We start from the raw sequence: 20,517 nt of genomic DNA on the forward strand, positions 1-20,517 counted from the left end.
TCTGGCCGGAACCTCCACGCAAGCCCTATGCATTTTTTTCCGCCAATACCAACCCCAAATCTTTAACCACGAAACCTTTCAGCCTCACCCAGAGCCAGAGTCTCAACGTGAGACCCCAGCCCTGAGCCTAACAGTCGCCCCTGCACACCCCCCTTGCCCCTAAGCCTACCCCTCCCCGCCACAGAGCCCAGGCCCAACCCGGACTAGCCATTCCCCACACAAAGGAAGCAACAAAGAACTCCAGGGCCGGGAGTGGGGGGCGCGTGGGGGGCTGGAGGGGGCAGCTCTCGGTGGAGAGCACTTGCCCGGCTTACGAGAGGACCTGGGTCAGCGCCCAGGCCCCAGAAGGGGAAAGAAGAAGAAAAGAGAGAAAAGAGGTGCAGGAAAGGCCCGTCTCTCCGTCTCTCCAGCGCATTCTCTGCGGACCTGAGCTGCGGGGCCCCGGAACATTCCATCCTGGCACTCAGACATCGCCTGAAGATGGGAGGTGGGTGGGGGAGGGGTAGCTGGGAGTGGGACTGAGAGCTGGGGCGGGTCCAGAACCCAGATTCAACAAGGCCTTTCATTTATGAGTTCCCTCACACACACACTTTATGTTTTTTTGTGGGTTTTTTTTGTTTTGTTTTTTTTTTTTTGCTTTTTGGGTCACACCCAGCAATGCACAGGGGTTACCTCCTGGCTCATGCACTCAGGAATTAAGACTCCTGGCGGTGCTCAGGGGACCCAGTGGGATGCTGGGAATTGAACCCGGGTTGGCCGAGTGCAAGGTAAACGCCTTCCCCGCTGTGCCATCACTCCAGCTCACCCCACACACACTTAAAAAAAAAAAAAAAGAAAATCCCCATTGCCTCCCAACAAACTCTGTCACTGCTTGGCCCGGGGAAGGGGGGAAGGATTGCTTCACCCGGCATCCCGGGAGAGGGGCAGAGAGCCCGCCCGACCGCCCGCCAGCCCGCCTGCCTGCAGAGGGGCAAAGTGCAGGCCTTGCAAGCAGCAGACATAATCCCGGGGTTAGGGCCCTTGCTCTTGCAAGCGGCTGGCTGGCTGATCCCCGTTGGAGCCCTCGCACTGCAGGGGTCCACTGAGCCCTGCGGGGTGTGGCCCAAATCCCGTCTCTCCACCCGCACCCCCTCAAAAAAAAAATTTTTTTTTTCCCCAAAGACGTGCAGATTGCAGTTCCTCTGCTTTGGCCTCAACACAACAACAAGAGAGAAAGCAGATTAGTTTTCAAGGCAGACATCCCTCCTGTCCGAGCTGGGGCCACCGCCCCGGCCCCAGTCACCTCTCCATGGTCTCTGATGCAGGGGTGGGGGGGGGGGCGGGTGAGGTGTGTCTCTCCGGGCTGGCCCAGAAGACAGCAACCGGGGTGTGTGTGGAAAGGAAAGGCCCGACCCCCAACCCACACCAGGCGTCTCGGTAAACCCGGCGAGCTCCTCCTCATCATCGTCACAGCCGGCTGGGAGCCCGAGAAGGCACGGGCGAAACACCCGCTCAGAGAGACGCCGGGCCCTGCCCGGGGTCCCCTGGGAAGGCCCCCAGGCACCAAGGGCCCCTCCACGGGGGACTCTGAAACCCACGGTCCTTCCTCTGCTGGTTTCTTGCTTGTCCCCCGCTTCCTTTTTTTTTTTTTCTTTTTTCTCTTTTTGGCTTTGGGGATAGTCAGTGGCTACCCCTGGCTCTGTGCTCAGAAACCATCAGCAGAGGAGACTGGGATGGGCCGTTGGCCTTCACCCCTGCACGGCCCCCCAGGGCCTCTCTGCTGGTGCCCTGCCTCCCAAAACCCCCTGGCTCCCCTGGAGCTAGTGAATTCATTCATTCCCCGGGTGAAATGGGGCTCGGCCCTCCCTCTGAGCCAGCCCATCCCAGCTCAGGGGCGCTTCCTGCTTCTTCACAGGGGGCCGTGACCTCACCCACGGCGGGGGGGTGCAGAGTAGGGGCGGGGCAGGGAGACAGCCCCCCCCCCACGCACTCTCGGGCACGGAGGACGCACTCTCGGGCACGGAGGCACACAGCCCTTTGCGCCTGGGCCCGGAGCTGCGGGGAGGAGAGGCCAGCGTCGCTGGAGAGACAGTGGGAACTGCCCAGAAGGCCCAGCGGGACCCTGGACCAAAGGGATGGCCCCGGGAAAGACCAACAGAAATGTGCAGACCCCGGGGCCCGCCAAGCGAACACATGAGGGCTGACCTGGGTTCAATTCCCAGCATCCCATAGGGTCCCCCAAGGACTGCCAGGAGTAATTCCTGAATGCAGAGCCAGTAACTCCTGAACATCACTGGGTGTGACCCAAAAAGGGGAAAAATAAAAAAAAAAGAGGGGCTGGAGCGATAGCACAGCGGGGAGGGTGTTTGCCTTGCACTCGGCTGACCCGGGTTCGATTCCCAGCATCCCATAGGGTCCCCTGAGCACCGCCAGGGGTGATTCCTGAGTGCAGAGCCAGGAGTCACCCCTGAGCATCACCGGGTGTGACCCAAAAAGCCCCCCCCCAAAAAAATGTGCAAATCAGGCAACAGCAGGGGCAGGAGGAGGACAACCAGGGCAAGTGTGGACGTGTGACCGCAGTGGTCACCGAGGCCCAGACGCCCAGGGGTGCTAGGGGTAGCAGGGTCCCCGGACTCCCAGCCAGCTCGACTGAGGATGCCCAGTTCCCGGCTGTTGGCCGAGGCTGAGGCCGCCGGGGCCGGCAGCAGTGAACCCTGCAGCTGGGATGCAAGTGCTCCTGGCGGCTGATTGGTGTTGGCTCAGGCCCTTCTCCTGGGCTGGGTGGTGACGCGGCTGAGCACTTTGCCCGAGTCAGGGGAGAGGGAGAGGGCGAGGAGAGGGAGGAAGACCGACATGGAGTGACCGGGAACCGAGGGACGCTCTATGCATGGAATCGCTTCCTCTTTCCTCTTCTTTTTTTTTTTTTATTTTTGCTTTTGGGGCCACACCCGGCGATGCTCAGGAGCGACTCCTGCCATTGCTCACGGAACTCTCTGGGGTGCTGGGGATCGAACCCGGGTCGGCTGCGTGCTACACGCCCTATCTATGATCGCTCCAGCCCTGTTGCTTCCTTTTCTTCCAAAGATACCGTCTTCTCCGCTTAGGATCCCACATTTCACCGCAAATGTGGCCCCCACACACATTTGGGGTGTGGACTGGGAGTGTGTGTCTTTTTTTTTTCTGTTGTTTTCGGTAGGGCGCCACTGCAGTCAGGGATGGATTGAGGTCTTCTGGGCTTGGGAGGAAGCTCTCGGCCATGGGGGGGGGGGGGGCAGATGTGGGGGAATAGGGAAGGTTCTAGAAGAGCTGCCGGGAATTCGAACGGGGCCTGTGCTATGAACCAGGCAAGGGCCTCGCCCCACCAACGCTGTTTTTAAAAAATTTTTATTTTTGGGGGGCTGGAGCAATAGCACAGCGGGTAGGGCGTTTGCCTTGCACGCGGCCGAGCCGGGTTCTAATCCCAGCATCCCATATGGTCCCCTGAGCACCGCCAGGAGTAAGTCCTGAGTGCAGAGCCAGGAGTAACCCCTGTGCATCACCGGGTGTGACCCCCAAAAAAACAAAAAAAAATTATTTTTTTGCTTATCTGTTTTGGGGGCCACACCAGCGGGTGGGCACACCCCCTGGGGTGCTGTGTAGACAATGCAGTCATGGATCAAGCCCCCCTTCCCCACCGCAGCCTCCCCCAGGCCCCAGGCCTCCAAGATGCAAATTTGCAGTCTTCTTAGAGGCTGGCTCTCCAGATGCAGTCACGGTGAGGGGGGTCACTGTGTGTGTGTGTGTGTGTGTGTGTGTGTGTGTGTGTGTGTGTGTGTGTGTCTATTCAGACCCTCCCCCCAGGACTGGAGGGGGACTTGCAGGAACAACAACAAAAGAAAAGCCTGTCTTGCCAGCGTCTCTGGAGAGGGACCCTGGCTCCATCAGTTCAGGGCGCGGGTGACTCACTGCAGTAGGAACGCGGGCGGGTTGCTCCTGCGCCCAGCAGCCTGCTGACCGCCTTCACCTGGGAGCCGGCAACCCGGCGGCGGCAGGGGGGCAGGGGCGGGCGGGGCCGCGGCGCGGCCAGCGCGGAGCCAGAAGCAGCTCCCTGAGGCCGACCTCTGGCATTCGCATTCCGCCTTGGATGGGGAGTGGGTCGGCGGTTCCCCGTCCCCTTGTCGGGTGCTGGGGGGAGCACTCTAGGTTCTGCTGCTGCCCAGAGACATCGTGCAAATGTGGCCCAGTGGGTCCAGTTAAGCCTCACACGTTCAGTTTGGTACCAGTGACCCCAGTGCCTTTGTGTGTGTGTGTGTGTGTGTTTTCCCTTTTATGTGTGTGTGTGTGTGTGTGTGTGTGTGGTGGAGGGGGTGTTAGGAGGGGAGGAGCAGGGCACACTCCTGGCCATGCTAGGCGGCCGTGGGGGTCGAACCCGGCCCCCTCTGGGGCCCTGCAGGCCAGCCCCCCAGCCCTCCCCATTATTTCTTCCCAATTGTCACTATAAAACGACAAGGTCGCTGGGAAACCCGGCTGGAGCACAAAGGCCAGGGGGGTGCGTCGCGGCGGGCGGGGGGCAGGGGCTGGGGGCGGCCGGTGGGTTCTCTAAGAGGCCTTGTTCTGGCTGGAGGCGGCCTTTTCAGAGACTCCACGGCCTTGCCGGAGCAGGGGCGGGGGCGGCCCCTGGCGCCGGGGGCGAGTGACCAGCTGCAGCCACTTGCCGGCAGGTGCAGCGAGATGAAAGCCCGGAGGGCGGGCGAGGCCCCGCGCCAGGCGGCAGGCACGGGGGGGGGGAGAGCGGAGGCAGACTTGGGGGCCTGGGGGTCGTTCCTCGGGAGAAGCCAGCTTCCTTTCAAGGGCCCGCCCACGCAGCCCGCCCGCCCACGGCGCCCGGCAGTGAGAGGTGAGTACGGTGGGTTTTCACTTCACCCCTGATTAGTATTGGCCTCGGGTGCCGGCCCAGGGTGCGTCTTGGTTTTGGAAGGAGCGTTTCCAAATTCTCCCCCAGAGCAAACGGGCTGGGGGGGGGAAGGCCGAGACGGGCGCCTGTAGCTTCCCGGCTGGCTGTGCCGTGAACACAAGAAGGGGCGTCCGAACTGTCTCCCTAACACACACACACACACACACACGCTGTGCTGTGAACACAAGAAGGGGCGTCCGAACTGTCTCCCTAACACACAGACACACACACACACACACACACACACACACACGCTGTGCCATAAACACAAGAAGGGGTGTCCGAACGGTCTCCCTAACACACAGACACACACACACACACACACACACACACGCACACACGCTGTGCCATAAACACAAGAAGGGGCGTCCGAACTGTCTCCCTAACACACACACACACACACACACACACACACACGCTGTGCCGTGAACACAAGACAAGAAGGGGCGTCCAAACTGTCTCCCTAATACACACACACACACACACGTAACGTGGGCGCCGCCCGTGGCCAGGCACCGTGCATGGGGGTCTCCTCTGGAAACTTCGGAGACAGCCGAAGAAAGGCAGATGAATCATTGCCGCCAAGAGTGATGATTCACCCTGCGAGTGAGCAGCGGGTTCCTTAGTCCTCGCTCTAATGAGCTTTAAGGGGGGAGGGGGAGGGTGTCAGCAAGGAGCTGGGGTCTGAGAGGCAGCGGGACTGGTGTCGCCCCGGAAGTTCAAGATTCTGTTTGTTTGTTTTCCTCTTCAACTGGTAGCGACTCGGTTGTCAGTGCGTTTGTGGGAGTCGTGTCCAGTGCTGCCAACGGTGGCCGAGCCGTCTTGCCAGTTACGCGCCTGCTGGGCCCTGAAGTGGCCTCGTGGCGGGTGGGCAGGGCTGTCCCGGCTGCGTTTGGTCAGTTTGGAATCTGGGAGCTGCCCGAGGGTCGAGACCCTGTGAGAACTCCTCTGGCTCCTGCCCGGCTTTCCTCCTCCTCGGATGTACTTACTCCCCCCCTCTGTGGTTGTGGCATCCTTGGGGGTGGGGGGCATGGGGGGCTGTCTCAGCACTGCTTTCGTCATCCACGCCGTGGCCGGCTTCAGCCAGGTGGCTGGTGCTGGCGGGTCCATCGCAGAGAACCCTGGAGAGGCCGGAGTGGGGGGGGGGGGGGCAACCCCGTGGGGTCATGAACCTGGAGAGGGATTTTGTCTGGGGATCCTGACCAAGTCCTTCAAGGCCGGGAATGTGGATGGAGCAATTCCCTTAATTCCCTAGCAGGTGTGAGGCAATAAATTCTCAGCACTGTGGAAAAACAAACGAGAATGCAGAGTGTGCGCGTACACACACACACACACACACACACACACACACACACACACGAGCGTGTGCGCCTGCGCTAAGGGTTGCTATGGCAACACTGATAAATCCCCCAGACGCAACCAAAGAAATGAGAATAGGCGATGATTGAAGCCTGACCTTTCTGAGTCAGCCCACCTACACGGGGAGGGCTTGGTTGGCTGTGACCAATCCCATCCCCCAAGGCGTCCTTTCTGCGGGAGCACCAGAGGAGCAGGGGGAACACAAACATTAAGAACTGAGCAGGCGGGGCTGGAGCGATAGCACAGCGGGGAGGGCGTTTGCCTTGCACGCAGCCGACTCAGGTTCAATTCGCAGCATCCCATAGGGTCCCCCGAGCACCGCCAGGAGTCATTCCTGAGTGCAGAGCCAGAAGGAACCCCTGAGCATCACCGGGTGTGACCCAAAAAGCAAAAAAAAAAAACATAAATTCAGCTTTTGAGGCTGAAGAGCAGCCAGGGAAGGTTCTAGATGTTTGGGTTTTTTTGTTTGTTTGTTTGTTTGCTTTTTGGGTCACACCCGGCAACGCACAGGGGTTACTCCTGGCTCTGCACTCAGGAATTACCCTTGGCGGTGCTCAGGGGACCCTATGGGATGCTGGGAATCGAACCCGGGTCGGCCGCGTGCAAGGCAAACGCCCTCCCCGCTGTGCTATGGCTCCAGCCCCGGGAAGGTTCTAGATTTGAGCTGTAAGCTGCTCCAGAGGGTGCAAAGAGGAGGAGCACTCTGTCCTTTGCAGCGTGACTGTTTTTGGTTTTGTTCTTTTGGTTTGGGGTCACACCTGGCAGTGCTCAGGGCTCACTTCTGGCTCTGCACGCAAGGATTCCACCTGGCAGTGCTCACAGACCGTGTGGGATGCTGGGGATTGAACCCGCGTCCGCCGAGTGCATGCAGGGCAATCATCCTCCCTGCCGCCCTAGCGCTCTGACCTTTTTTTTTTTTTTTTTTTTGCTTTTTGGGTCACATCCGGCAACGCACAGGGGTTACTCCTGGCTCTGCACTCAGGAATTACCCCTGGCCGTGCTCGGGGGACCATATGGGATGCTGGGATTTGAACCTGGGTCGGCCGCGTGCAAGGCAAACGCCCTACCCACTGTGCTCTCTCTCCAGCCCCGCTCTGACCCTTTGACTGTTGCTTGGATGATGACATGAGCCGTTTTCTGGAACTTTCCTGGGTGGTCTCTAAGCAAGAAGCACGAAGGCTGTGGTTTTTCTGATATTTATGTGGGGGGTTGGTGGTGCTGAGGGCTTATTACTCCCGGTTCTGCACTGACTTCTAGCAGGGCTCAGGGAACCGTCTAGGGTGCTTGGGCTTGAACCCTGGTCAGACAAGTGCAAAGGAGGTGCTCCCCTACTGTGCTCTCTGTCCAGTCTCTGCTTTTTGGCGACGTTTCGGTGGAGCTGTCCCGTCCTGGCGCTCGCCCCTGGGCAGGAGGGGCTGTGAGAGCTCTCGGACCTCCCGCGGGTTCTAAGGTCTGCGGGAAAATGAGAACTAGAAACGTGGGTTGCCAGGATCGTAGCCAAATAGTGGAGGAAACTTGAGTGACGCGGGAGCCCATCCAATTTACAAGGGAAAAAAAAAAAACCCAAATCTCTCGTCTTGGTGCGTCAGATTATACAGGAGCCTATACAAGTCAGCGTCTTGTACATCTATACGCTCAACTTTTTTTGGTTGTTTTTGGCTTTGGAGGGGGTGGGGCAGGTCACACTCGGCGATGCCCAGGGCGGACTCCTGGCTCTGCGCTCAGGAATCACTCCTGGCAGTGCTCAGGGAACCCTATAGGATGCCAGGGATTGAACCCGGGTGGGCTGTGTGCAAGGCAAACGCCCTCCCAGCTGTACCGTTGCTCCGGTCCCTCTTATTTGCGGGGGGGGGCGGGATGGGAGGGTGGGGCATACCTAGAAGTGCTCAGGGCTTACTCCTGGCTCTGTGCTCAGGGATCAATTCTGGTAGCAGGTGGGGGGGACCGTGTGTGGTGGCAGGGGCTGGCCGTGGGCGAGGCAAGCACCTTACTCGTTATACCTTATCTCTGGTCCCAGCTTTTGGGGGGGGGAGAGACCTGGCTGAGAGGGTTAGAACAGATGCTTTGCATATGGGAACCCCGGGTTTGATCCCCCGCACTTCGGGTCCCTGGAAACACCACTGGTGCCCTCTCTCACCCCAACTCAATAAATAAATAAATAAATAAACCCAACCCAGATGATGTTGTCTTAGAGCGGTGTTCTTCAGCCTGCAGATTGGGGAAAATAGTATTTCATGGGCCACCGGTGGCTACAACAGAAACAAAACCTTAACATTGATAGTATTTTATGTACTATCATATATTATATACTACCGTACTTGGAGAGCCCGGCACGCTACCAAGAGTATCCCGCCCGCACGGCAGAGCCTGGCAAGCTCCCCAGGGTGTATTTGATATGCTGAACACAGTTAACAACAAGACTCACACTGGAGACGTTACTGGTGCCCGCTTGGAGCGAATCGATGAACAACGGGAGGACAGTGCTACAGGCGGTATTTTATGTACTAAATCCAGTGTTTCAAAATGGCAACTTTCGGGGCTGGAGCGATAGCACAGCGGGGAGGGCGTTTGCCTTGCACATGGCTGACCCAGGTTCGATTCCCAGCATCCCATAGGATCCCCTGCGCACCGCCAGGGATGATTCCTGAGTGCAGAGCCAGGAGTAACCCCTGTGCATCACCGGGTGTGGCCCAAAAAGCAAAAAAAAAAAAAAAGCAACTTTCTACGGGCAGAGGGGCAGGGAGGGGAGGGGACCCCGGGGACACAGGTGCTGGGGAATGTGCAAGGGTGGAGGGAGGCGTGAGTGTGGGGACACGGTGAGACTGAAACCCGAGCATGCACTGCTTTGTAAGGGTCTGTCTCGCAGCGGAAAAAAAAAACAACCTTTCAGCTCATGTAAGAAGTTCCAAGTTGCTGTTTCTCAGCAGCCGCACGATTCTGCGGAGGTTTCTGGCGGGCAGGGCTTTGGAGGAGTCGCGAAGACTAGCCAGCCTGCGACGCCAGTGCCCCTCGTCCGGAAAGCTCTGTTGGAATCACTCTGGCGTGGCCTTCAGTTACAGTTTAGAATAACGTCTTTTTTAGGGGGGCGGAGGGGACCGCACTCAGCAATGTTTACTCCTGGCTCATGCACACAGGAATGACTCCTGGCGGGGCGGTGCTTGGGGGACCCTATGGGATGCTGGGACTCGAACCCGGGTGGCTGTGTGCAAGGCCAACACCCTCCCCACTGTGTCATCACTCTAGCCCCTAGGATAACTTGAGGCAGAAGTTGAGCTCAAGCTTTTTCTTTCTTTTTTTGCTTTTCTGGGTCACACCCGGCAATGCACAGGGGTGACTCCTGGCTCTGCACTCAGGAGTTACTCCTGGCGGTGCTCAGGGGACCCTATGGGATGCTGGGAATCGAACCCGGGTCGGCCGCATGCAAGGCAAACGCCCTCCTCGCAGTGCTATCGCTCCAGCCCCTCAAGCTTTCTTTTTGTTTGTGGTGTTTGGAGCCACACCTGGCTGTGCTCAGGGCTGACTCCTGGCTTTGTGCTCGGTGCTCACTCCTGGCAGTGCTCAGGGCCGGGGATGGAAGCCAGGTTGGCCGAGTGCAAGGCAATCCCCACTGGACTATCTCTCCGGCCCCAGCTTTAAGCTTTCACATATCCGTAAACTGAAGTCCTGAATCTCGTGAGCGTGTGAAGAGCTGATGTTCAAAGATAGCGCTTCTGCTGTGGTTTGGCTGGGACAGCCAACCCGCCCCGCCCCCTCTCCCCCCGTGCTCGGGGCTCAGTCCTGGCAGGGCCTCCGGGAACTGTGTGTGGGACTGTATGTGGGGTGAACCTGGCAGGGCCGTGTGCAAGGCAAGCGCCCCGCCCTCTGTGTACTGACTGCACCAGCCCCTGAAGGCTTCTTGTCTTCTTTTTTTTTTTTTAATTTTTTTTTTTTTGCTTTTTGGGTCACACCTGGCTATGCACTCCTGGCTCTACACTCAGTAATTACTCCTGGCGGTGCTCAGGGGACCCTATGGGATGCTGGGAATCGAACCCGGGTCGGCCGCATGCAAGGCAAACGCCCTACCCGCTGTGCTATCGCTCCAGCCCCGGCTTCTGTCTTCCAATGTTGGGGCTATGGAATTCTTCCAAAGTTCAGACTAGATAAGGACACCTTCTTTTGATGGGGCTGGCGGCTGGGATGGATCTGGGGTCAGTCGCACACAGGGCAAGCAAGGGCCAGCCCCAGGACACCCTCTCGACAGCCGATTCATCCAGGTATTGATCAGACCCCTTTTGGGGACCAAGTACCCAGAATACAGGCGCAAGAATGGTTTCACAGGGGCTGGAGCGATAGCACAGCAGGTAGGGTGTTTGCCTTGCACGCGGCCGACCCGGGTTCGAATCCCAGCATCCCATATGGTCCCCTGAGCACCGCCAGGGGTGATTCCTGAGTGCATGAGCCAGGAGTGATCCCTGTGCATTGCCGGGTGTGACCCAAAAAGAAAAAAAAAAAAAAGAATGGTTTCACAGACCCCTTGCTCTCAGAGCTTGTATTCTAGCCAATTGTGGCTTTCCCCTAAAATCTACCTGGGAACGAAGCGAGTGCAACACACGTACCATAAAGAGAGACACGTAATATAAACAAAGAATTTATTTTGAAAGTAGGAATTAAAAAGCATGATTGGACATTTTTAGAATAGGAACAAAACTAGAAAAAGTTAAACCACAGAGGAGAGAGGCAGAGGGTCCCGGGAATTGGCTTATTTGCCAAACAGCAGAAACAGGCAAAAATCCAGAGTTTCTTTCATGCAAATAAGCATTAAGGAAGAGAGACCGGGAAGGGAGACGCTTCCAGAACAGGTCACAACGGAGATTTTAAAATTTACATATGAAACTGTACATAAATGAAAAAATAAATTAGACAATTTACAAGAAGGTTGTTTTTTTTAAGGTTACAATATGCTATAACTTAAAAGATTATTATGAATAAAATTTGTAGCACATCACATAATACATCGTTTTTACATTATGGACTCAATGTTAGGAGAATCTCTACATGACAAAACTGGGCCTTGACCAAGAACAATGCGACAGATAGGATAAGGCAATTCAAACTGAAATGGCTTGTGCATTGTAAAAGGAATCCACACAGGTCTGGGGAGGAATGATTTTGGTCAGTCACTGGGCAGAGTTAAAACAAATAAATGCCATTCAATTCGTTTCAAAGTCGGTGTTTTGCCGTAGCTCAAATGAAGAAGGAAAGCAAATAATTCCTACCAAACATAAAGACCATCTTGGGGCTGGAGTGATAGCACAGCGGGGAGGGCGTTTGCCTTGCACGCGGCCGATCGGGATTCGATTCCCAGCATCCCATAGGGTCCCCTGAGCTCCGCCAGGAGTCATTCCTGAGTGCATGAGCCAGGAGTAACCTCTGTGCATCGCCGGGTGTGACCCAAAAAGAAAAAAAAACAAAAAACCAAAAAAACCCATAAAGACCATCTTGATGTTGGCTGACATCCTAATTCCCTTTATTCTATTCGAGACGGGGAGCCGAGGTTATTGATGTTGGGGCTCTAAGATGGCTTTTCCTTTATGTCTAAACGCTGAAAATAAAAACAGACTGTCCGTTGCCCCCGGCAGGTGGCAAATGGCGGCCGAGCTGTGGTTCCTGCTGACGGCCGGGTCTGGGAAGGCGGAAATAATCCTGACTGTCTGTCTGATGTAGGCGAGCTTTACTGACCGCATCAACACCTCAGTGTCTGCTTCGAAAGGGGACACGACTCTAAGCAATGCAGAAGGATGTGAAGAAACAGCCAACAAGCGCTACAGCAGAATCTCCCCCCAGGATCTTAAGGGCTTGGCTTTTTAAACCGCCTTCCTTTGAAAAACAACATTCCTCATCAATCCTTTTAAACACAGGCTTTATGGCAAGTTCAGCAAAATGACAAAACCAGAAAAAAAATGAAAAAAAAAAAAAAAGAAAAGTCTTCTACAGAAAGTGCCAGATGTATGTAAAACATTTTAGATCAATGGGGCTGGAGTGATAGCACAGTGGGTAGGGCGTTTGCCTTGCACGTGGCCGACCCAGGTTCGAATCCCAGCATCCCATAGGGTCCCCTGAGCACCGCCAGGGGCGATTCTTGAGTACATGAGCCAGGAGTAACCCCTGTGCATCGCCAGGTGTGACCCAAACAGAAAAAAAAAAATTAGATCATTATCTGATTTTTTTTTTTAAAAAAAGATCTGTTTCTGGGGCTGGAGAGATAGCACAGCGGGTAGGGCGTTTGCCTTGCACGCGGCCAACCCAGGTTCAAATCCCAGCATCCCATATGGTCCCCTGAGCATGGCCAGGGATGGTTCCTGAGTGCAGAGCCAGGAGTAACCCCTGTGCATCGCCAGGTGTGACCCAAAAAGCAAAAAAAAAAAAAAAAAAAAGATCTGTTTCTTCTCAAACACATAATTCACTAACGGCTAACCCTGAAGCCCCCAGGGTTAGAGCCCATTGCCCCTGGTTCTGTCTGTTTGCTTTTGGAGACCGGGAATGTCAGACACAGTCCAATTCGCATAATTCTCAGATACTCTGAAGGATGAAAGCAGCTGACATCTTCAAACATGAATATTTTAACTTGCAAGTAAGTTAATCAAAAAAAGGGGGGGTTGGCCCACACTTAAGAGGTGCTCAGGGCTTACTCCTAGCTCTGTGCTCCGGGATCACTCCTGGTGTGCTGGGGGCAGGGCAGCCGGGGTGCCGGGGGATGGAACCCAGGTTGGCTGCGTGCCAGGAAAGTGCCTTATCATACTGCACTAGAGCTTTAACCCCGACAAAAGCCATTTTAAGAGCTGACCACGCCGTCGGTGATCAGAAACGGAAAGCCTGAATTTTTGTCAGTGATCCAAAAATGAAAAGTTTGAAGAAAAGGGCCAGGGTGGGGGAGAGGGGTCGGGGTCGGAAATACCCAACACGGGCCTAAGGGATAGGACAGGAGTTAAGGCTCTTGCCCCGTTTCTATCCCTGGCACCATGTATGGCTCATCTTAGCGCAAGTTAAGGTAAGTCCTAAGCACAGATAGATGTGCCCCGCCCCGCCACCCCCCCCAGCCCACAACAACAAAAAAGTCTAAAAAACAGGGTTTTTTTTGTTTTTGGCCCATACCCAGTTGAGGTCAGGAGTCAGAGTCTTGTTTCAGCGGAGGATGCTCCGGGCAAAGTGCTCGCTCAGGCCCCCTGGAGTTGCCTCTCCGTGCCTGGGTCCTACTAACTCGGTGGCACGGCTTAGTGGCACAGCTCCTAACTCGTACCCTGAGTGGGGTCTTCTTTCCGTACCGTGAGAAAGTTGTCGGTAATATCCCAAAGCACCCGGAAGTACTAGCCAGTTCTTAACGATTCAGCAGTTAAACCAAGGACGTCAGGGCGTGCTCAGCCTGCGGGCGGCCCGGCTCCTATCCCAGCCACCTTGAGGCCCTCCAGTGTAGCTCAGAAGTGCCGCCCCCTCCACCCCAAAATAAAGGACACAGAATTTTACGCCCAAGTACCAGGAAACCCTTCTTTCTCACAAGCCCATCTCCTCAGCCACGCCAGGCGTGATTCGTAGAAATGTCAGCTTGATGTGGGGAGACTCCAAATCCTGCACCAATCAATAGCTACGAATAAACTGAAAGTCGAAGCCGAGAGGCCAAAATATCTGAACCCGCTCTGAGTCTTCCTAAGCACCGTCACGGCAGCAATATCCGCTCCTCTCAGAGCCTGACGGATGGTCCCCGAGTCACTTCCTGCCCATCAAACCGCTCGTTTTACAAATAAAGGGAGAGAAACCCAGAGAAGCGAAGTGAAGCCAAGTGAAGCCGGCGAGGGCTCAGCAGGGACGGCCGGGAGCAGCACAGCTGAACTTTCAGACAACAGAAATCGCTTCAAATCTCTCGAGGAAAGAGGAGGATGGGTCTCCTGTGCCACCGACTCCAAATGGACTGTTTACGGAAAGACTTGAAAGAGGGAAAGGCTTGCATGGGGGTCTTGGCTCATTATCACCGGGGGTTCCAAAAATATGCAAACAAACTACATTCTTCTGCAGTATTGAAATGGGGGGAAGGACGGGCTCTATAAAATACTTTTATTTTTTTCCTTTTGTGCCACACCTGGTGATGCACAGGGGTGACTCCTGGCTCATGCACTCAGGAATCACTCCTGGTGGTAATTGGGTGACTCTATGGGATGCTGGGAATCGAACCTAGGTCGGCCGCGTGCAAGGCAAAAACGCCCTCCCCGCTGTGCTATGGCTCCAGCCCCCAGATGATCCTATTACAATAAGAAAGTGCGGTGGCTGACGGGCTTCCTTTGCTGTCGGGTATAAGTGCATTGAGACGCCTTAGGCATCACTGACACTTCATGGCAGATCAGAGCGAGCTCAGGACGTCATGCCAACGACCGGTGTGCAGAGCTTCCCAGCCAAGGATGCGACCGACCTTGGGCGGGCCAGGCAGGAGGCGGGGAGCTGCTCTGAGGAGGCAAGAGCACGGCTGGGTGGTGGGGGCTGGGCGGGGTCGAACCTTCTCCCTTTTGCCCGAATCTCTGTGCGTACAGAAACGGGCTTTGGGGAGTTGGTACTTCACGACGGCGTTCACCGCAGTAAGGCAGGCAGAAAGTGACAGGGCCCGAGATCTGGCAAGTCACCTGCCTCTCTCGAAGGAAGCGTCAGGTGCCGCGGGTATTGCTAGCAGAGGTACCGCCGCCTGTGACGGCCGGGCCGGAGTACGGGCACGGGGAAGCCCGTCTGCGGGTAGGAATTGTCTTTGGAGAAAACGGCCGGGTGGGTGCAGAACCGGAAGCCGTTGGTTTTACAAGTCTCTGTTGAGAAGGCAATCTTTTTCTTTCTTTTATTTAAATTTTTTTTTGGGGGGGGGAGTGATTGAGGTGGTGATGGGAACATTCCAGAACTTGTGCGCTTTACTAAGCTCCAGAACAAAACGAACAGGAAAATGGTATTGGGGGGGTCTTGAGAATGAAAAGGAAACCCAAAGATTATAGACCTGGAAGGAGAACGAATAGGGGGGCGGGGGGGCTAGGGGTGCTTGGCTGGCCTGCAGCCGACCCTGGTTCAGTTCCCAGCACCACCAGGCTCCTTCCGCAGAGCTGGGCCTTGGGCCCTGCTGGGTTTGGCCCAGCACTTCCCCCCCCATCCTAGATTCTAGTATTTGCATAGATGTCGAAGCAGCAAGGGTGGCTTTCGTCAGATCCGTGAGCACTGGCGTCTGGGAGTTTCGTCGGTTTAAGGTCGATGACACTGAGGCAGGACAGTCCTCCGAGACCCGTTTCCGAGAGGAGGAACTGATTCTGGAACTTGCGCAAGGGCGTCAGGACGAAGGAAGCCCAAGCGATGGTGCGGCAGGGAGGCAGGGAGGCGTTTGCATTGCCTGGCCCCACCCCCACCCGAGGCACACCCAGGCTCACCCCCCCCCCCCCGCACCCCCCCAAGGGGTCCACCCGCCTGGAGGAATTCCTGAGCGTGGAGGAGCCAGGAGCCAGCCCAGATCAACATTTGGGTGTGGCCCCCAGCCAGAACCAAAACAGAACCAACAACAACAAACCCCCCAAAAAATAAATAATACCCTAAGTCTGGGGGGTGCTCTGTGTGTGTGTGTGTGTGTGTGTTGGGGGTGGACACCACAGAGAGACCACGGCGGAAGGGAGTGGACTGTCCGGAGGAGGACGTGGCCACGGGCCATGTCATGTGTGAAACTGCATCAACGGGCCCAAACCAACCCCGGGCCCTACAATAAAATTTAGAGCCCGATGAAAAAGGGCGGTGGAGAGTGCCACAGGGTACGTTCTGCACCCGAGCCCAGATTCCATCCCTGGCACGTCTGGTCCTCTGAGCATCCCGGGGGAAGGGGGGTGCGTGGGTGGCTATACACCAGCCCCCACCCTCCCCATAATTCTCAAAAAAAAAAATTTTTTTTTTTGAAGTTCTGGAGCAATTGTACATCGGGTAGGGAGTTTGCCTTGCACGTGGCCAACCCGGGATCGATTCCCAGTATCCCAGAGGGTCCCCTGAGAACTGCCAGGAGTAACCCCTGGTGTGACCGGGGGGGGGGGGGGGGGAAGCTTCTTTGTACAAAATAATGCACTAGGTCTTCACTGTAATTACTCTCCCCCGCCTCCTATTTCCCGGCAAAGCACCCCGTCAAGAGCACACGTTCATCCGCTTTCGGCATGTGACCGTCCTTTGGGGGTGCGGGCTGAGGGCACGCCTAGAGTGTGCTCCCAGGTGACTTCAAGTATGTGCTGGGGGGGGGGGGGATGGGGGACCCTAGGCCGGTGTACACTCAAGACCCCCCCAGCAGTGCTCTGGGGCCAGGCAGCGCTCCTGCTCACGGATGCCCCAGGCCTGACCCCTGGCACGAGGACGGAAAACAGACGGAAGAAAAGCCTTTCAGCCAACAGTTCGGGAATTTCACTGTCCGGGGCAGGCGCCGCTGCCCAGACGCGGCCCCTGAGAAGAAAGAACGATGGCTGACGTCGGGGGGCGCTGACGGGGCTCTCCCGGAAACGGGGGGCTCGAGGGGGGGTGGGTGCACGGGACCCAGCAGCAGAACACTGGCCTTGCAGGAGGAAGGCCCTGGGTTTACCGCCAAAAAAGTCACAAAACTCCACCCTCCTCCCACCCAAAAAAAAAAAAAAAACCACAAAAAAGGGCAGAATCACTCGTCAGTAACTTTTTATACTGGTGACCCGATAAAATAACACTAGGGGGCTCAGGCATCCTGGTTTGGACAAAAATATTTATGTTTCATGAGATTTTTCGTCCTGCCCCAAACTACGGCAGTTCACATTTTGTGATGCTTTGGGGCCGCACTGGGCGGGGAGGGTGCTGGTCCCTCGTGGCTGGGTCTGGAGGGGGGGAAGGGGCCACTCCCTGTAGTGCTGGAATCTAATCGGGGTCTCCTGCAGGCAGAAGCAGAATGCAGCCCGCTGAGCTCTCCTCGGGGCCCTGCTCCTTCCTGTATTTATTTTGGGGGAGTGCCCGGTGGTGCCCGGGGCCTATTCCAGGCCCCCAGCGTGCAGGGCACGTGCCCGGCGCCCTGTGCTCTCTCCAGCGTGGCACTTGCTACCCGGACCTACTGGGAGGTGACAGTCGCCATAGGGCTCACGTTTCTGTGTCTGCTAGACAGCACTTGCCCAAGAATGTAAGAGCTTTGCGGCGTCGTGTGCAGTGAGGTTAGAAGCCACCGGCTCACCGCGACACACTCAGAGGGAATTTCCTGAGGCTAACAAAGTGGATTCTTGGCCGTCCTGATCGTGAGCCCCTGTCTTAATACTCCAGTAATCTTATTTTTTGCTTTTTTGGGTCGCATCCGGCGAGGATCAGGGGTGACTCCTGGCTCTGCACTCAGGAATGACTCCTGGCGGTGCTCGGGGGACCCTATGGGATGCCCGGGATCGAACCCGGGATGGCCGGATGCCAGGCAAATGCCCTCCCCGCTGTTCCATCGCTCCGGCCCACTCCAGTAATTTTAGATTATACACAGAAAAAGCACAAACCGTGGCGAGACGGCTGTTCACGTCTGTCTCCGAGGAGAACAGTATGGATTTTCGTTCCCAATGAGCACAAAATAGCACAGGTCATCTGGTCATTCTCTTAAATGACGGCTCTGAACCTCTGTTACAGTATGGTTTGCCAAGGACACACCATTGGAAGTTACAACTCTTTCAAAAATAATTTTTGCACAGATGCCCAGCGAAACAAATTTCAAACGAATGGCGCATATGGCTTTTGGCTAACATAACGAGAAACAACAATGGAAACATGAACATACAAGCCTGGTCTTGATAATAATTATTATTATTTTTTTTTCCAAAAAATGTCACTGTCCAGAACTCCAGCCCCCGGCTCTCCTGTCTTCTTTCCGCTAAATTCATATGTCCATGTCTTTAGATAAAACTAAGTGTCTGAGCACAAAATTTGAGTTCAAGGAGAAATGTCTGTATCGAGCACCTGGGTAAGCGACAGGAAGTTGTCGGCGGACACGTTCAGTAATTCTGTAATACTTCTTTCCTCCGAGAATGTAAACAGTTGGGAAGCAGATCCAGCTTTTGTGATATTTTAAAGAGACAAACTGTTTCTCAAGCCTTTTTATTCCCCAAACAATACGCCTTGAGTAATCTGGCGGAACTGTTGGGTCTCCAATATACTACGGCCAAAGTAAAACTCAGAGAAGTGTAGGACATTTTAACAACTTTTTTTTTTTTTGGCTTTTTGGGTCACACCCGGCGATGCTCAGGGGTTCCTCCTGGCTCCACACTCAGGAATTACTCCTGGCAGTGCTCAGGGGGACCCTATGGGGTGCCGGGGATCCAACTCAGGTCGGCCGCGTGCAAGGCAAACGGCCTCCCCGAGGTACGATCACTCCCGCCCCAATGTCAGAACAGTTCCATGACCCAAGATGGATGCATTCTGCAACTTTCTGGTTTTACAATGTCGTGAACACTGCCCCTTGAGAAGTTCTTTAATACTGCCTCAGGCCACAGAATTTCACACCTTTTAGATATCCATAACATGTCTATGATATATGTGATTTTTTTTTTCCTGTTATACAAGAACATCTGTAGTTTGAACGGGCTTGGCCTAGCTGAAGAGAAATGACTAAGTTTGGGCCTGAGCTAAATGTGGCAGAGAAAGAACCTGGGACCCTCCCAATGTGCTTGGACCATATTCTTCTAGAATATTCTTCACAGGGACTGAGGGTCTGGCTCGGCGCAGAGTATCTGCTTTGGAGGCTTCAAGGCTCTGGGTTCAACCCTCAGAACCAGGAAGGGGCTGGGGGGAAGAATAATCTAAGCATCTCATTGAGGGGACCTTTAAATAAGCCTCCAATTTTAAAAAAATTCATTTCAAAAGATATTAACTCTCCCTGGAAAGTGCAATGTTTCCAAATACGTGAATTTTCCAGAATTCCATTTTTAAGTTAGGATATTCCACATCGTGTGAATGAACTGTGGCCTTCTGGAAAAGTCGTACACTTAAAAGAGTGAAAGATCACAAAATGTGCTTTTGGTGAGGTGAGAGGAAAGCTCTAATAATAATATTGCCTTAATGCTTCTTTAAAAAAAAACAACAAATCATACATAGAAACGATCATCTTTGTTTGATTGCCATTTCCATGAAACTCTCATCGGGGCGGGTCACTGTCTGTTCCTGAGTGACCGTCACCCACATGGAACAGACATGGAACAAATACTCAGAAATCAATCATTCTCGTGAACTAAAAAAAGACTTTTAGAAGATTTGTTTAGCGTACAGTACTGAAATGCTGGCTACGTCAAATACATAGAAAAAACTCCCGGAGAGGAAGGTGCGTGCTCAGAGGCCGTATTGCATCGAAGGGGTCGGCTCTGAGCGCGCGCGCATGCCTCGGGGAAAGCATCTCCGAGCAGAGAGACGCCACGGGACAGTGCTCGCTCCGAGCGGGGCGGGTTAGCAGCTTACCATTTGGACATTGTATAAAAATCAATCGCTCTTTGTTTCTATCCTTTGGTTCCCAGTGACAGATAACGCAGTGGCGACGCCCCCGGCGTCCAGCTCCTCTCGCGCCAGCTCTAGTAGCAGAGGTAAGTCTGGCGCTTCAGCTGAAATTCGGCAATCCAAGAAGGGCGCCCACTGCGCCAAAGTAGCCCTGCGCGGGGTTCAAGGAACGGTTAATGTGGTAGCGTCTCAGGGCTGGAGCGAGAGCGCAGCGGGGAGGGCGTTTGCCTTGCACGCGGCCAATCCGGGTTGATTCCCAGCATCCCATAGGGTGCCCAAGTACCGCCAGGAGTAACTCCTGAGTGCAGAGCCAGGAGGAACCGCTGAGCATCGCCGGGTATGACCCAAAAGAAAAAAAAAAGTGGTGTGTCTCTGAAATTAGGCAAATGCGATGCAATAAAAGCACATTTAGAAGGATCATCTATCTTCACTTACTGTTTTTTTTGGGGGGGGGTCACACCTGGCAATGCTCAGGGTAAGTTACCTTTGGCTCTGTGCTCGGGAACCACTCCCGGTAGGAGGTTCCCGGGGTGCTATGGGATGCCAGGGGATCCCCGCCGTACTCTCTCCAGCCCCTCATTTATTTATTTATTTATTTATTTATGGCTTCTTGCATCACACTCGGCAATGCACAGGGGTTACTCCGGGCGTTGCTCGGGGGACCCTATGAGATGCTGGGACTCGAACCCGGGTTGGCTACGTGCAAGGCAAATGCCCTTCTTGCTGTGCCATCGCTCTAGCCCTACAAGAGT

The 20,517-nt window shown here is 55.1% G+C and overlaps 1 protein-coding gene across 1 annotated transcript in view; it reads right to left on the reverse strand.

Moving 5' to 3' along the window:
- Positions 1 to 10,882: 10,882 nt before the first annotated feature.
- PANK3 (pantothenate kinase 3) overlaps positions 10,883 to 20,517 on the reverse strand; it is a 31,468-nt gene continuing 21,833 nt past the window's right edge. The window contains exon 7 of the mRNA XM_055125336.1: positions 10,883 to 19,916. Coding sequence (XP_054981311.1) covers positions 19,866 to 19,916 — 51 coding nt within the window. The 3' untranslated portion in view covers positions 10,883 to 19,865. The remainder of the gene's footprint in view (positions 19,917 to 20,517) is intronic.

This window comes from Sorex araneus, chromosome 2 (assembly GCF_027595985.1).
Source record: "Sorex araneus isolate mSorAra2 chromosome 2, mSorAra2.pri, whole genome shotgun sequence".
Classification (NCBI taxonomy): domain Eukaryota; kingdom Metazoa; phylum Chordata; class Mammalia; order Eulipotyphla; family Soricidae; genus Sorex; species Sorex araneus.